General features: G+C 45.4%; 1 protein-coding gene across 1 annotated transcript in view; it reads left to right on the forward strand.

The window, feature by feature from the left end:
- Positions 1–329: 329 nt before the first annotated feature.
- nudt14 (nudix (nucleoside diphosphate linked moiety X)-type motif 14) overlaps positions 330–18394 on the forward strand; it is a gene marked incomplete at its 3' end in the record, with an annotated part of 87935 nt that continues 69870 nt past the window's right edge. The window contains exon 1 of the mRNA XM_083643111.1: positions 330–455. Coding sequence (XP_083499237.1) covers positions 375–455 — 81 coding nt within the window. The 5' untranslated portion in view covers positions 330–374. The remainder of the gene's footprint in view (positions 456–18394) is intronic.

Consider the following 18394-nt stretch of genomic DNA (forward strand, 5'->3'; position numbering starts at 1 on the left):
GCACCACAGACAGCACCTGGCTGCTACCAAGGAAACTACAGCATACATTGTGGTTGGGAAAAAAAAAACACATATTGAAATAGAATGTGGCGAAGCTGATCAGTCCACAGACATCTCGGCTTCAAGTGAAGGCGTCAACATTCAGTCCTTCCTTTTATCTAACAGACACTTCTCTTCTGTTACTCCCATCATGCGCCGGGGCACCTGTGAACTAGTGAACTGCACGGTGAAAGTGAAATCGTGTGTCCTTTACGGGCTTCCGTAGGCATTCCATCACTGCATTTGCTCGCTGGAGTTGTTGTCAGTGTGTGTGTGTGTGTGCGGTGAGAGCAGCATCGGTGAGCCACCAATCTAGCCCAGAGAGTGTGTAAAAGATGGAGCAGATTAACAATATTGAAGTCGTCCCATGCACCAACTCCAACTATCTGAAGCCGTTCAGGGTGCTCTATAACCAGGTGAGTCAAATAACGTTATATTAGCTCCTTTGCGTGATATTGTGACTGTGGCTGCAGGATGCTGCTGCTGCTGCTGTGTGCTAGCCCAACCCCCCCCATTCATTAGCAGCTAGCTAGCAGAGCATGAGGGGCTAGCTGACCTTAAAACACGGACATTGGCAGCAACAATTGCTGTTTCTCTCTCTCTCACGCGTGTTTTCATATACGGTTCTCCAACAGTAGCTACTGAGTGAGTGAAACCTCAGCCCGGCTCTGAGCTTTAGCCTAGCATGCTAACGTTAGCTAGCTTCACAGGCTTTGGTCCAGCATCACCATCAGCACATGCTTTACATTAGTGTGGGGAGGTTTAATAACACGGGCTGGCAGTGTGACGTGCAGGAAAGTCACACGCCAAGGAGGGAGCACTGACAGCCAGTCTGCCTGGTGTGTTGTTTCTCTGTGTGCAGACTCAGAGACAGTCTGCCTGGTGTGTGGTTTCTCTGTGTGCAGACACAGTCTGCCTGGTGTGTTGTTTCTCTGTGTGCAGAGACAGTCTGCCTGGTGTGTTGTTTCTCTGTGTGCACAGACAGTCTGCCTGGTGTGTTGTTTCTCTGTGTGCAGAGACAGTCTGCCTGGTGTGTTGTTTCTCTGTGTGCAGAGACAGTCTGCCTGGTGTGTGGTTTCTCTGTGTGCAGAGACAGTCTGCCTGGTGTGTGGTTTCTCTGTGTGCAGAGGCAGACTGCCTGGTGTGTGGTTTCTCTGTGTGCAGAGGCAGTCTGCCTGGTCTGTGGTTTCTCTGTGTGCACAGACAGTCTGCCTGGTGTGTGGTTTCTCTGTCTGCAGAGACAGTCTGCCTGGTGTCTGGTTTCTCTGTGCAGAGGCAGTCTGCCTGGTGTGTTGTTTCTCTGTGTGCAGAAACAGTCTGCCTGGTCTGTGGTTTCTCTGTGTGCACAGACAGTCTGCCTGGTGTGTGGTTTCTCTGTGTGCACAGACAGTCTGCCTGGTGTGTGGTTTCTCTGTGTGCAGAGACAGTCTGCCTGGTGTGTGGTTTCTCTGTGTGCAGAGACAGTCTGCCTGGTGTGTGGTTTCTCTGTGTGCAGAGACAGTCTGCCTGGTGTGTGGTTTCTCTGTGTGCAGAAACAGTCTGCCTGGTCTGTGGTTTATCTGTGTGCAGAGGCAGTCTGTCTGGTGTGTGGTTTCTCTGTGTGCAGAAACAGTCTGCCTGGTGTGTTGTTTCTCTGTGTGCAGAGACAGTCTGCCTGGTGTGTGGTTTCTCTGTGTGCAGAGACAGTCTGCCTGGTGTGTGGTTTCTCTGTGTGCAGACAGAGGCAGACTGCCTGGTGTGTGGTTTATCTGTGTGTGCAGAGACAGACTGCCTGGTGTGTGGTTTCTCTGTGTGCAGAGACAGTCTGCCTGGTGTGTGGTTTCTCTGTGTGCAGACAGAGGCAGACTGCCTGGTGTGTGGTTTCTCTGTGTGTGCAGAGACAGACTGCCTGGTGTGTGGTTTCTCTGTGTGCAGAGACAGTCTGCCTGGTGTGTGGGTTCTCTGTGTGCAGAGACAGTCTGCCTGGTGTGTGGTTTCTCTGTCTGCAGAGACAGTCTGCCTGGTGTCTGGTTTCTCTGTGCAGAGGCAGTCTGCCTGGTGTGTTGTTTCTCTGTGTGCAGAAACAGTCTGCCTGGTGTGTGGTTTCTCTGTGTGCACAGACAGTCTGCCTGGTGTGTGGTTTCTCTGTGTGCAGAGACAGTCTGCCTGGTGTGTGGTTTCTCTGTGTGCAGAGACAGTCTGCCTGGTGTGTGGTTTCTCTGTCTGCAGAGACAGTCTGCCTGGTGTGTGGTTTCTCTGTGTGCAGAGGCAGTTTGCCTGGTGTGTGGTTTCTCTGTGTGCAGAAACAGTCTGCCTGGTCTGTGGTTTATCTGTGTGCAGAGGCAGTCTGCCTGGTGTGTGGTTTCTCTGTGTGCAGAGACAGTCTGCCTGGTGTGTGGTTTCTCTGTCTGCAGAGACAGTCTGCCTGATGTCTGGTTTCTCTGTGCATAGGCAGTCTGCCTGGTGTGTTGTTTCTCTGTGTGCAGAAACAGTCTGCCTGGTCTGTGGTTTCTCTGTGTGCAGAGGCAGTCTGCCTGGTGTGTTGTTTCTCTGTGTGCAGAAACAGTCTGCCTGGTCTGTGGTTTCTCTGTGTGCAGAAACAGTCTGCCTGGTGTGTGGTTTCTCTGTGTGCAGAGGCAGTCTGCCTGGTGTGTGGTTTCTCTGTGTGCAGAGGCAGTCTGCCTGGTGTGTGGTTTCTCTGTGTGCAGAGGCAGTCTGCCTGGTGTGTGGTTTCTCTGTCTGCAGAGACAGTCTGCCTGGTGTGTGTTTTCTCTGTGTGCAGAGGCAGTCTGCCTGGTGTGTTGTTTCTCTGTGTGCAGACAGAGGCAGTCTGCCTGGTGTGTGGTTTCTCTGTGTGCAGAGACAGTCTGCATGGTGTGTGGTTTCTCTGTGTGCAGACAGAGGCAGTCTGCCTGGTGTGTGGTTTCTCTGTGTGCAGAGACAGTCTGCCTGGTGTGTGGTTTCTCTGTGTGCAGAGACAGTCTGCCTGGTGTGTGGTTTCTCTGTGTGCAGAGACAGTCTGCCTGGTGTGTGGTTTCTCTGTGTGCACAGACAGTCTGCCTGGTGTGTGGTTTCTCTGTGTGCAGAGACAGTCTGCCTGGTGTGTGGTTTCTCTGTGTGCACAGACAGTCTGCCTGGTGTGTGGTTTCTCTGTGTGCAGAGACAGTCTGCCTGGTGTGTGGTTTCTCTGTGTGCACAGACAGTCTGCCTGGTGTGTGGTTTCTCTGTGTGCAGAGACAGTCTACTTGGTCTACTTTCTCACTCAGGGGTCTTGGCAGTGGGCTCCAGTGGCCCCTGATGTGACGTTAGTCCCCTAGCTAGATGAATGAATGTTGCAGAATCTCATTTAGGCAAAACCCTTTGGGAATGCAGATTGTGAACGTATCCCTACTCAGAATGTCTGAAATCCAGGTCCAGGACATATGACCTACATATAACACTACATGGAAATATGCAGTCTTATGTGTGTCATCACAGACTCCCTGCACAAGTCAAATTGCGATAGCAACTCATATTGATGACACTTCCGAGGGCAAAGTGGAGCAATGACTGATGTAAGACAAGATATTGAATGTGCGATATATAATTACAAAGTTCTATCACAATACAACCGCTTCGAGGGAAATTGGTCTTGGTCTCTTCTGATATGATTATTTTAAGTAGACACAGTATGGCTTTCCAAATACTGTGTATATCTGCCAGTTTTCACTTGTTCTAAAAAAAGCAAGGTACCAGATCAAATTTGGAGTGTGTGCCACCACACCTGGACAATGCATCCCCAACTGACGACCATGACTCTTGTACTGTCCTTGTTGCCATCGAGGTAGAAAGACTGGATAATCAGCACGAGCTTGGAGGAATGCTCCTCTACATTAGGGCTGTCACTTTTTATTCGAAATTCGAATTCAACTTCGAATGTGGGGGAGGAGGGCATGTTCGAATGTATAATTGACCTGTTCGATTTTTTTATTATTATTATTATTATTATTATTATTATTATTATTATTATTATTATTATTATTATTATTATTATTATTATTATTATTATTATTTTTTTAATTAACCAAAATTAACCAACTGCTGCTTGCTGGTAATGTTAATCCCATGTCAGAAAAAGTCTCCAGATTTGTCGCGTTAGTCCCTTCTGAGAAAGATTGTCTCCAGGGTCTGAAAAGTTGTCTCGAGTTGGATGCAGCCAAGTTTGTGAGGCAGTGTTGTGACTGTGAACGTCCAAGCTAACACGTCAGGCCGATGCCCGGTGGCCTGGCCTGCATTTTATTTTTTATTTTTATTTTTTTATTAACCAATTCGAATTCGAACATCTTGCGGGCAATTAAAGTTCGTTCGAACTTTATTTTGGGAAAAAGTGACAGCCCTACTCTACATTGACAGTAGGTGTTTTTTCCATGCGTAAACTCTTAAGTGATTTGTGCAGCAACTGGAGCAGGATTGGAATTAGATTGACACAGAACCCATCACTCACAAGGGGAAGCTGACTTTGGCGTGCCCCAGCCACAGTGGCTGCTACATCCCAAAGTGATAGGCAAGGATTTACCACTGCAGCACTGCAGCGCGTCATGTGATGTGATGCCATGCTGCTGCGGCACCGGTGTGTCAAACTATTTTGCCAAGGTTGGCAGGTCTGTTAACAAATACAGACATATATACAGTAGGGATGGGCATTTCTAGCAAAAACACTGTTCGAAAATTCGCTGGGCCAAATTCGACTTTTCGTCGAAATTCCACATCACTCAGAAGATCTGGAAGATGTCCGACTAGACAGGTCTCTGACAGTGATTTCCAGCAGTGAAGGTCCAGTCCACTGCTGTAGACCGCCTCAGTTTCTTCTGTTCTGTGGCATTAAGGGTTCCTTCCTTCCTTCCAGAGTCCCCCTCTCAGGTTTGTGTTGAGCCGTGGTCTTCCTCTAGCTGTACCCACTGACTCACTGCATACATACAGCCACCCACACTTCTCTCTCTGCCAATCACACTATCCCCCTACACCACCCCCACCCCCACACTCCTCTCTCTGCCAATCACACTATGCCCCTACACCACCCCCACCCCCACACTTCTCTCTCTGCCAATCACACTATCCCCCTACACCACCCCCACCCCCACACTTCTCTCTCTGCCAATCACACTATGCCCCTACACCACCCCCACCCCCACACTTCTCTCTCTGCCAATCACACTATCCCCCTACACCACCCCCACCCCCACACTTCTCTCTCTGCCAATCACACTATCCCCCTACACCACCACACACACACCCATCTCAAGCATCTCTTCAGTAGTGAGTGCTTTACCACCAGGTCACTGTTCATTTTTCAATCCGCTTATTCGAGCTGAAATAATTGTGTACATTTTTGTTTTGATTTGTTTAGGACAGTGGTTCCAAACCTTTTCTGACTCATGGCACCACTTGAACATCTCAAAAATGTTCACAGCCCACATATCCAACCGTAAACAATGTGAGCTGTCTGCAATAGGCTAATTAACTAATAATTAATTGCAAATTACATAACGGTATTATTCACCAACGGACAAATGCATTTTTTTTTAGATTCTTTTTTCGTGCATTTCCACCTCCTGGCTGGCCTCGAATATTCGTTCATAATGCAGAGATGTATTTTTTTTGCTAGAATGAACCACCTAACCCCAACTAATCATCACTCCTCATGTCCCACAGGCCCATTCGTTCATGGATATATAAGGAATTAATCCATATTGACTATATTGATTGCTATGTAGCTTTAATATAAACTCCTCAAAAAAAGTTCGGAAACGTTATTTTGTTCGATTATTTCTCCCCTTTAATAATACCAATTGGTATTGTATTTTATACCGTTGGAAAGCCTGATTAGTCACCTTTACAAGGGGGTTTTGAGCTTCAAGTGCTGGCAGGTGTGTGCCAGTCACAAGTATGTGATTGGCACCTGATTGGCACCTAATTTGCGGTGCCAAGGTGCAAAGCTGTTGTGGCTGCGTTTGGATCTTCCACACGCTACTGAGGTCCCTGACAGTGTCAAATGAATAAAGTGTAAAAATGGCCAATATGTGTTGTTTTGTCCTTATTACCAATCATCCAATCCACCAAGCAACTCAAAACAAGAGTGAATACCAACAGAAGAATATTGCAGGGGATTTTTTCACATTTTTTTGGGGCGCTACCCACACGTTTAGCTGTGTTGCTCATTCCACAAATGCACGATCCTTACAGGTTGTACCTCGTTGTAAAGGTGACTAATCAGGCTTTCCAACGGTATAAAATACAATACCAATTGGTATTATTAACACATTCACTGCCAGCCGTTTTTTTTTTACTGTAGGTAGGTTCTGCCAGAGGGTTTTTTTGAGGATTCTGGCTCATCTTTCAAGACCCGAGGATTCTTTTCTGCTAAGATTTTGTGAACACACAATATCTCAAAAGAACTAATAGAATGTGTGCTTTCTCTGTCTAAAAGAGTTAGTTTGTAGAGTTAGTAGCTATGTAAGCATTAGCAGTTGAATACAGCATGGTTTCAGCGTCAGAAAAAATATTCTGAGATAAACGGCTTTTTGTGAAATTCGATAGAACAGTCACTTTAACCATTCATTTTTGGCATCAGTAAGACGTCAGACATCTAAACAATAGTTTTGAACAGTAATTTCCTCCATAACAGCAGGAAACCCCCCTCTGCTTCCAACTCCTCCCTCCGTGTGTGTCTTCTTGGCTGCAGCGGCCGTGTCACAAGCTCGTTGCTGCTGCTGTAACCTCGCGTCACCAGTCTCATTGCTTTGCTGCTGCTGTGCCTGTCTGCGCGGCCGCTCTTTGAGGAAGTCTGGATGGACTCGCTCGCTTCTTGGAGTTTTGGTTGAGAGCTTTGATGAAGCTTTTGCGATTCTGGTCATATTTATGCTGCGTGTTTCAAAGTGTGTTCCACCCGTAATCTATTATGCAAATTTGCAATCCCGCACCGCCAGCAATCAGCGCGAAAACGAAAGCGTTTTCGCCAATCCATTTTCATGAGGATGGCTTCGTCACACTGCTTTTTGCTTGCCTTCCTCTAGTCAGGAAAGCACTGTCGCCACTTAGTGGGTCAGTGGAATGGGTTGTACACGTTGTACACGTCCAATACTTATATAAGAGATGTAAAAGGGTTAGATGCACATCCCACCGTCAAAAAAACAAAATCGACGTAAAAACACGTCATTGGCAGTGAACGGTTGGATTTTGTTTGACGTAAAAACACGTCATTGGCAGTGAACGTGTTAAAGGGGATTATTATTATTATTATTATTAAAAATAATCGACCGAAATAACGTTTCCGAACTTTTTTGGGGGAGTTTAAGAATCAGTTAGGTGGTGGTAATGCAACACTTAAGTCACTGTCTAGTAGTACAATTAGTAATTAGTCTGCCATTTTCACTGCAATTATATTCATTTAAAAAATTATTTAACAAAAAGACTCATATGTATTCCGGTGAATCACTATTACATTTTTGGGGGATTATTAAAAAAAGGGTGAGCACAGTAGAAACACATAAACGTACATAGCAATGAAACTGAATGATAGAAAATGAACCGGCATCCTTACTGCTCGAGTTGTCGACGATAGATATATAAAGTACGTAACAAAGTCTGAGGAGGGAGGCGAGGTCCATGTTGAACTGTCTGCATGTAAAAGTCTGAGTGAGCAGACTGTCCTACCTACTGCGCCAAGCAACAGAATGACAGGCCAAGGAGACCTGAGAGAATGTGTGAATAAGGTGTGTGTGTGTGTGTGTGTGTGTGTGTGTGTGTGTGTGTGTGTGTGTGTGTGTGTGTGTGTGTGTGTCTGTGTCTGTGTCTGTGTCTGTGTGTGTGTGTGTGTGTGTGTGTGTGTCTGTGTGTGTGTGTGTGTGTGCGTGCGCGCGTACGCATGCCTGTGTGTGTGTGTGCTGTGCTGGGGTATGTAGTTGAGGTCAGAGAATTTGGGGCAGCAGATAGGCTAAGTGACAGTATGAAATGAGGGCTTAGTAGTATAGTAGTATATATATATATATATATATATATATATATATATATATATATATATATATATATATATATATATATATATATATATATATATTAAGTATAAAGGGAAGGAGGCGATGGAAAGATTTGGAGGGCGCGGTGAAAAGTTCGATACGAGGCAGAAAAACCTTCTGCTCTCCTTTCACTTCCACCTACCCTGTAGCTGAACCAGGCCCCCAGAGCCAATCAGCAGCCAGAAAACTATGGCCCCCCCAGAGCCAATGAACAGTCAGAAAACCAGGCCCGCAGAGCCAATGAGCAGCCAGAAAGCCATGGCCCTAGGGATGTAACGATAACCGGTTTTAATGATAACCATGATCAAATTCCTTACGATAACGGTACCGTTTCAAATTGTCATTATCATTAAAACCGTGTTACCGTGATTACCGTGTTACCGTGATTACAGTGCTTTGAAAAACATGGTAAATACTAGGGGTGCACCGATCACGTTTTTTGCCACCGATCACCGATTGCCGATCACCTATGATAAATATCTGCCCAACCGATCATCGACCGATTACCGATTACCGATCACCGATATATATATATATATATATATATATATATATATATATATATTTATATATTTATTTTGTTTATAGCAGTCTATTATAGAACAGTTTCCATTTTACATATAAAATGCGGCTTATATAACGGTGCGGCTTATCTATGGATTTTTACAGCTAACGGCCACTAGGGGACCTCCTAAATCTATGGATTTTGGTACGAGAGACAGAACGAGAGTAAGACAGACATTACGAGAGCGAGACCCTGATTGGATGATGTTGCAAAAAATGTGCCTCGCGACCTGATTGGAGCACTGTGCCACTACGCTCTATCAGCCACTACTGTAAAACACCCTCCCTCCTCTCACCCTCCCTCGCTCCGGGGGAAAAAAGTCGGCGATTGAGCCAGAAACACAGTCTGAATGAAATTGAATGTAACGTTCCCAATTCTATGTATTACATTCTAAAAACTTAACGGCAACATTTTGGAAGGCTAAGCCACACAACTAGCTCGTTGTAATCTAACATCATGCTTCAAAAGATGGAGAACTGGCTGTGTTACGACGATGAGGATGCAAAACATGTAATTTGCATGTTTCGTTCCACCCATGTTTCGTCCGCGGCCCCGCGCTGCCAAATTCAATGGAATGAAACGAATCTTGTAGCCTATGTTGGACGTAGTGAAGTGTTTTTGATTGATTTGTTCATCGGACTCAAAACGGTCTCCGCTGATAAGACACGGAGATCTCTGTTACAGGCAGGCGCTACGCCTCCTCCTGACCAGTTTTAAACATTAAAACACCTGCGGCTTAGTCCAGTGCGGCTTGTAACAATCATTCAATTTAGCTGCTGCGCCTTATAGTACGGAAAGTACGGCTGACGAAAGCAAAGCGTGTGCTTTGCAACACAATGATATAAACGTTAGAGCACAATATGAAAGTTAAACGATGGACATTGAAGACATGAAAATGGGCTGCCTCATGTTTCTCACGTGCAGCATGATCGGCTATGCGATCGGCAACATTAAAGGAATATCTGCAGCAGCAGATCACATATTTGAGGTCCAAATCGGCCGATACAGATTGCGTGCCGATCGATCGGTGCACCCCTAGTAAATACTGTCCATCATCAACCAAAGTTGGCAACCGTCTCCCAGATGCAGACGTGCAGCCTTGGAGAAATGATTTCAGTGAGTGCATCAATCCTTTTTGGGTCTGAGTTTGCAAATATAAAACTTTGGAAAATGATTTCAGTGAGTCTCTCAGTACCTTTTGAACAGTTTCAGCAATTTCTTACGAATACCGTGATAATACAGTAACCGTGATAATTTTGGACATGATCATCGTGATGTGAAATTTCCATTCCGTTACATCTCTACATGGCCCCCAGAGCCAATGAGCAGCAAGAAAACCATGGCCCCCAGAGCCAATGAGCAGCCAGAAAACCATGGCCCCCAGAGCCAATGAGCAGCCAGAAAACCATGGCCCCCAGAGCCAATGAGCAGCCAGAAAACCATGGCCCCCAGAGCCAATGAGCAGCCAGAAAACCATGGCCTAGAAGATCACTCACTCCTCAGCCCAAGAGTCTAATGGCCCATTTCCACCGCTGGTATCAGCGCGGCCCCGCCCAGCTCGTCTCGCTTTTTTGTCTCATTCCACCGATCAAAAACATGGCCAGCCCGGGTTGAGTTGGGGTTGAGTTGGGGTTGAGTTGGGGTTGAGTTGGGGTTGAGTCGGTGTTGAGTCGTGCTAGTTTTGGTCCCTGCTAGAGATGTAACGGTATGAAAATTTCACATCATGATTATCGTGACCAAAATGATCACGGTTATCGTATTATCACGGTTTGTTAAAATGTGCTGAAAATGTTCAAAAAGTACTAATACACTCACAGAAATAATTTCACCAAGTTTTATATTGAAAACTCAGACCCAAAAAGGATTTGATACACTCACTGAAATCATTTCTCCAAGGCATCTGGGAGACGGTTGCCAACTTTGGTTGATGATGGACAGTATTTACTAGGGGTGGGGGAAAAAATCGATTCACCTAAGTATCGCGATTTTTAATGTCACGATTTTTTGGATCGATCTTTTATTCCAGAATCGATAATCGCAAATTAAAAAAAAAAAAAAAAAAAAAAAAAAAAAAAAAAAAAAAAAAATTTTTTTTTTGGGTGCTTGCAGTCAGGCCACTCACTGAACAGCAGGCCAGGCGCCGCCTACTGGTTTACTAGTGGTTTTATTACTTTATTAGTTAGTCTGAAGTAATAATTACACTTCAGGGTTAAAGTGGGTGCATCTCATTGTAAAATTGGACCCAAATCTGGCTTCAAACGGCCCAAATTTCACGCGCGTTGGCCCATATCGGCCTGGCCTGCTTGGTATCTAATGCCCAGCCTGAATTATGATCCCAGTCCGCCCCTGTTTTTAACTATATCGCCCAGCCCTACTCATGATATATAATATACAGTCTCTAGTGTATGATTCAACTTTTCCCATGTTCTAATCTAGTGTAAAAAAGCAAACAAACTGAAAAAAGAAAAGAAAAAAATAAACAAAAATCGCAATAAATCGTAATATCGAATCGCAATAATCGTAGAATCGCAATAATCGTGAATCGCAATATATATCGAATCGGCACCAAAGTATCGTGATAGTATCGAATCGGGAGATAAGTGAATCGGCACAGCCCTAGTATTTACTGTATTTACTATTTACTGACCTCTGCCAAGGCCAATACTCCAGCCCGCTAATGATATGCAAATAATGTGAGTCGGATCAGAACCCTGACCCACTAACCCCCCCCCCCCCCCACTCACTCACTCACTGTACCCACCCACCCCTCGAACGCCGACTCTCTACGACCCTCCTATCCCTAGCCCCGCCCCCTTTCCCCTAGCCCCGCCCCCTCCCTTAACCCGAATCAGATCGGACCCGGGCCAATATTTAATGGGTTCTTCCTTGGCCCATGCTACTACACGCTTCCACCAAGTTTTTGATTTTATTTTTATTTTCCCCCCGATTTTTTTTATCCCATTTTTATCCCCCATTAGTGCTCATTTTAATTTATTTATCCTGGTTGCTACTCCACCCTCTGCCGATCTGGGGGGAGCCGAAAACTGGCTCCATGCTTCCTCCAAGACATGGGCAGTTAGCCAGCCGCTTCTTTTCACCTGACAGGGGAAGCTTCACCGGTAGGACATAGCACGTGGGAGGATCACGCTATTCCAACGAGTTCCCCTCCCTCTGAACAGGCGCCCCTAACGACCAGAGGAGGAACCACATCAGCAACCAGGATATTGCATGTTTTGGTGTGAGGTTACAATATGAAGGAAACCCCCAGGGGGCACGGGGAGAACACGCAAACTCCACACAGAAAGGCCCTTTTTGACGACCCCACCCGGGCGGCGGGCACTCGAGGACATGCGGACGGGCACACACTCCTTCAGCGCTCACAGCGTCCCAGCTGGGAATCGAACCCAGGACCTTCTAGCTGTGAGGCGACAGCGCTTACCACTGCGCCACCGTACCCCCCGTCACGCTTCCCCCAAGTTTCATGAAAATCTTCCGGACAAACGCCACCGAAAACATATTCAGCTCCTTGACGGAGGTCATGATGAAGAACGGCACAAGTGGCCACTCATCGTCACAGCAGGTCTACTACACGTAGTCAAACCAATCACAGCAGGTCTACTACACATAGTCAAACCAATCACAGCAGGTCTACTACACATAGTCAAACCAATCACAGCAGGTCTACTACACGTAGTCAAACCAATCCAAAAAGAGACTGGAACCTTTGTAGTGGTGTTTTCTATGTCACCAGAAGACGCGTGGTGGACCCAGGCATTCTTGATCCGGGGAGCTGGGGTGATTTCTCCCTCTCCCAGCAGGGGGAGGGAGGAGGTGGGGGGAGATAGCCCTACACCTGTGACAGGGGAGGGGGGCTAAGCTTGTCAGGAGCACGGCGGAACGGCTAAGACAGCAGATGGACAACAAAAGAGGCGGACTCCCCTCTCCCCTCTCCTGGTCCCTTTCATCCCCGTCATCTCTCCTCTGAAGGGGGGGGGGTGTCTTCAGGGGGGGGTGTCTTCAGGGGGGGGCGTGTCTTCAGGGACGCCCCACAAAGGCTGTCCAATCACAGCGAGGTAGCATCCCTGCCCAGTGTGTTCCACCACAGTACATCTGCGGCCTGGATGGTCACTCACCGGAATACACACACGCGCGCACACACACACGTGCACACACGCGCACGCACGCACACACACACACACACACACACACACACACACACACACACACACACACACACACACACACTCTCACACACACGCACGCACGCACGCACACGCACACACACACACACACACACACACACACACACACACACACACACACACACACACACACACACACTCTCACACACACGCACGCACGCACGCACGCACACACACACACACACACACACACACACACACACACACACACACACACACACACACACACACACACTCTGAAAGTAGGTAATGTCACGTGCCCTGAGAGGCTCTCTCTGTCATTAGTATTTATTGCTTGTTTTGTCTCCTCTCCTTCACCTCGCTCTACAAAGCAGCTGATTGTTCCTCATTGACTCATTGACTCTCCTCTCATCTCATTCAAACACCGCTTGCTATCTACAGCAGACTCCGCCTTTGTTCACACCATATATCGCCAAAGCCACGCCGAAGCTGAGCTCACGCTAAAGCGGTCACACGAGAAAGCGCGCTCTTTTCCTCAGCGTCAGCGCCTCGCTCGGCGCGCCTTGCCCCCCCGCCCACCACAACTTGCATTGACTTCATGCCTGGCAGCTTCGCGCTTGGAAAATAGAACAGAATCCTGAACAATCGCTTCAGTGTGGCTTCAGCGTGGCTTCAGCGTGGCTTGAGCGTGGCTTTGGCGTATGGTGTGAATGAACGCTAATTGCGTTCCGACTTTTTTATTGGTGAAATAGTATTACAAAACAAGGTGGCATAAAAGACGAATAAGATTGACATAATTGACAGACAGACATACAGACAATAACATAACGCAGTTACAAATGATGTGTGTGATGATATGAGAGTCCTTGAGTGGAGATTATAGGTTGGCGTGTGAGGCAAGGAGTGTGGCATGTGTGGCGGAGAGAAAAAAGAAAAAGAATAGAAAGAAATGATAATAATAAAGTACAAATAAAATGAAATAATATAAAATAGGGATAGTGTTAGTATTATAGCGATAACAAATATATGACAGATCAGCCGCAATATCATAATACAATCTAATCTAATATAATCTAATATTCCATTTATTCATTATAGTGATTTGAATTATTCATCTCGAATTATTCATCTAGATTAGTCGCATTTTCCCGCATAAATGGGTGTTTTTTTCGATTTGAACGTGGACACTGAAGTCACCGCTCTGTCTGGTCTGACAGTGTGCGTGCTCTGTAGTAGGGACCTCACGATAAGATAAGTATCACGATACAGGCGTCGCGATACGATTGTATCATGATACATTGCGATACAATACATATTCATATTGCGATATATTGCAATACTCGATACTAGTACTACTAGTATATACTCAATACTTGAAAATTAAAAAATAGAGCTAAAAAATACAACACCCTGTGTACCACCCAGGTAGTGTAATAATACATGTATGTACATCGCTTTATATTGAGTGTTGAGTGTCTTACTGAACGCACTGAAATAAAAAGTATTCTTATTGTGTCACTGAACACACACCTGTGCAAAAAAAAAATCCATATGGCGATTGAAGAGGATTGATTGGGTTAAATTAATCATTTTAACCCAATCAATCATCTTCATTATCTTTTTCAGAAATATCTATACAGTATTGTGGAAAAAAGTATCGCGATTCTTGCTGATATCTATCTTGATTCTTCATTTTTTTTGTATTGATGACATCGTATCGATGGTGCATCAAAGCGTATTGTGAGATCAGCTTTAAGGAAGGGTAAACTCAGTAGGCTATGCTGCGGTAGTCCTTGGCATGAACAGTGTGAGGCCTTCACAGTCAGCTGGTTGTCTTTGGAGGGACACGAGCACGCAGACTGACCCCCATTGATTTCATTTGAGGTCTGCGTGCCTTTTTTTGGCTTTCACTGGAGGGCACCATCACATGGTGTCTACTTAAAGACTTTTCACTGGAGGGCACCGTCACATGGTGTCTACTTAAAGACTGTCCTTGACGCTGGCTGGGTGCTGCACTCGCTTTCTGCAAATCACATTTCAGGCTTTGTAAATGAGATAATGTTCTCCTGAGTGTGTGGTGCTGCTGATCCATGATGTTCTCCTGAGTGTGTTGTGCTGCTGATCCATGATGTTCTCCTGAGTGTGTTGTGCTGCTGATCCATGATGTTCTCCTGAGTGTGTTGTGCTGCTGATCCATGATGTTCTCCTGAGTGTGTTGTGCTGCTGATCCATGATGTTCTCCTGAGTGTGTTGTGCTGCTGATCCATCATGTTCTCCTGAGTGTGTTGTGCTGCTGATCCATGATGTTCTCCTGAGTGTGTTGTGCTGCTGATCCATGAGAAGCAGCTCTCCTGAGTGTGTTGTGCTGCTGATCCATGAGAAGCAGCTCTCCTGAGTGTGTTGTGCTGCTGATCCATGAGAAGCAGCTCTCCTGAGTGTGTTGTGCTGCTGATCCGTGAGAAGCAGCTCTCCTGAGTGTGTTGTGCTGCTGATCCATGAGAAGCAGCTCTCCTGAGTGTGTTGTGCTGCTGATCCGTGAGAAGCAGCTCTCCTGAGTGTGTGGTGCTGCTGATCCGTGAGAACCAGCTCTCCTGAGTGTGTTGTGCAACTTTTACAACTTTTTCCCCCCATGTATCTACTTGGGGCAAAAAGGTTGGGAACCCCTGTGTTACATAACTGGACAGTCATGTAATTCAGGGTACAGCTCAAAAAACACGTTTTGGTATCACTAACCAAATCGATATTGAAATTAATCGAATTGGAATCGAATCGAATCGAAATTAATCGATTCGCAACCTTGTGAATCGGAATCGAATCGATCCTTGAAATTTGAACCAATACCCAGCTCTACTCCTGAGTGTGTTGTGCTGCTGATCCATGAGAACCAGCGTCTCTTTATTTTGTGAAACGGGAAGTTGTGTCCGTATAAAATCCGGCCGATGCTGGATTTTTGGGGATTTTTGGGGATATTGGGGAGTAAAACAATTCCGATATCGATATATCGGCCGATATTCTTATATTTTATATATACGTATTATATTACACACATTTTTTGCAATGATCCCTCAAATATCAAACACTTGACAAAGATATGACTTGAGAAATGTAATGTAGGCAGGATATTTTACAGTTTAACAATAAACTTTATTGTCCAAAATGACATCAGTGCACTGAAACTGTAAACTTCACTGGGAATTAAATAATTATAAATAACTAGGAAATAGAAAAACACAAATAGAACAAATATCGATTCCTCGGCTCGCTCGCTGCGCGGGCTCGCCCGCCCGCCCTGCAGCTCGCAGAATTGACCCTGCAGCTCGCATACATATGCAGCTTGCCCACTCCTGCCCTATGACATCACTGATGACATCATTATGGATGCAATCACATGACATCATCACTGATTACATCACTCATGACATCATAACTGATGACATCATCACTGAACTTATTTTTGAATGCCCCACTGTAAAAAATAATTGTGCGTACAAGGTCCGGTTTAACGTGACTTATTGTTGCAGCTTGCCATTTCCTAAATGGTATTCTACTTGATTTGAAAAGATGGCCACCTACACTCAGTCTCTTGTAGGGATGCAACGGTATGAGTTTTTGACGGTATGATAACCTTGGACAAAAATACCACGGTTTCACGGTATCGCGGTATTGCGGACCTTTATGTGTAAAAAATGCCAATGAACAAAATTTATTTTATTTTTAACAGTTTGCTGAATTGTGGACTGAGAAAAAATGTTAATGTAACCTCCAACTGTAATTACAGTTAACTGGCAAGTATGTGTTAATATAGTTTGTTATTATACTATGTTAATATAGTACTGTTCTTACTTATAAATGTAAACGATTTAATCTAATTAATTTGATGTGAAACTAAAACATCATAATAATATCAAATACACGCTTCTCTTTTGTAATGGGTGAACACTGGACACAATTATTGTTTCCTCACACACACACACACAGCCTCTGTCCCTGTTTCTGTCTCTCTCTCACTCACACACACAAAGTTTGTGCATACTTTTCCACTGACAGGTTGGAGGAGTCTTTCGTCATTCTCTAATGTTACTTCTCTTCAGTGCAATACATTTTGATAACGACCTGCTGTACGTACAGCGCCGTTCGCTCAGTCAACTAACGTTAACATTAGTTAGTGGAGAAAGATAGCTGGTGTTAGCTAGCTAATTAGCCATGTTAGCTGCCTCAGTAGGTAACGTTAGCATAGAGAGAGCATTTATCTGACGTTTGTTAGCTACTCCTCAAACCTGCGGGTGGAAATAGTTTATGTCCAATGCGATGTATGTTGAAGCAAGACAACGTTTTAATGTAGCTTGAATTGGACAAATAACGACGGGTCGTGCTCACGCAGATCTAAGCCCTGGCCATCCTAGGCTCAACGCGAGACTCATCAGTCATTCTGATGAGTCTTGCGTTGAGGCTATGGCCATCTGTGATTTTACAATAGCCGAAATATTCCCATACAGCCGACGTCGTCTTTTTAGATGGGGGGAAAGTTCAGGGGGGTCCTTCCTTGCGTTCTCCTGCTTTATCACACACACGGTTGTAAACACAGTCAAGGGCAGCTCCTCACAGCTCCTCACAGCTCCTCACTACTGTGCGTCTAGGTAGGCATGCAGCAAGGGGGAGGGGCCACGTAAGCTGCACTCTGCAAGCAACCGGCACGTTGTTTTGGGGAAACAGCTGATACCGTGGAGAAGGTATGACGGCAAATCTTAGTGGTTTTGATACCGTGACTTTTTCAAACCGGGGTATACCTTCAAACCGGAAACCGCTGCATCCCTAGTCTCTTGTACCCTGGCTGAATTGAACATAACTTGGTCAATAAGTATGTAACATACAAAATAAAACAACCCGTAATATCTTAATTTTATGTAGAATGCAGAGGACATATAACTGTTTATTTAAACTTGCATTCCAGGAATATTGTGCTCTTAAGATGACGTTAGTGGCTCGAGTCTGTTTCGTCCTGAAACCCACATAGGTTGCGCCAGGCGTAACCTATGTGCGTAACCTATGTGCGATTCAAAATAACGCATCCGAGATAGAAAACTTTATCAATATAGCCACGTTATAAACAACAAACTAACGCTGGTGATCCGTATGGAAACAGTGTTACTCGAAATGGTTAAAAGTTATATCAATTTGGTCATTCAGTGGCGTTTTACTGCCATGTAACATAACTAACTAGCGGCTAATATTAGCCACAGCAGGCGATTACCCATGAATGCACTGCGCTCTTAAAGGGATATTTATCGATGAGATTTTTGCCAAGCTGGACCTGATTAGTGATTTGCTCCGTTCGCCCAGACGGGTGTCAAGCTGTCAGCAACAAGGCTGGGAGGATCACACTGGAAGAAGCACCCATCAGGCAGATCAGGCAAAAATGGCCGCCAAAAATAAGGTGGATAGCCTCAGCCAGGAAAGATGACATGACATCACTGATGACATCACATCATCATTAGGTAATTGGGGCAATTACCTAATTACAAAATCCGGTTTCAGCCCGATCGCACGTAAAACGGCATAGCTGTGGCCGGCCAAAGTTCTTGAAACAAACAAAC

Source organism: Poromitra crassiceps, assembly GCF_964638095.1.
Source record: "Poromitra crassiceps genome assembly, chromosome: 9".
NCBI classification, from domain to species: Eukaryota; Metazoa; Chordata; class Actinopteri; order Beryciformes; family Melamphaidae; genus Poromitra; species Poromitra crassiceps.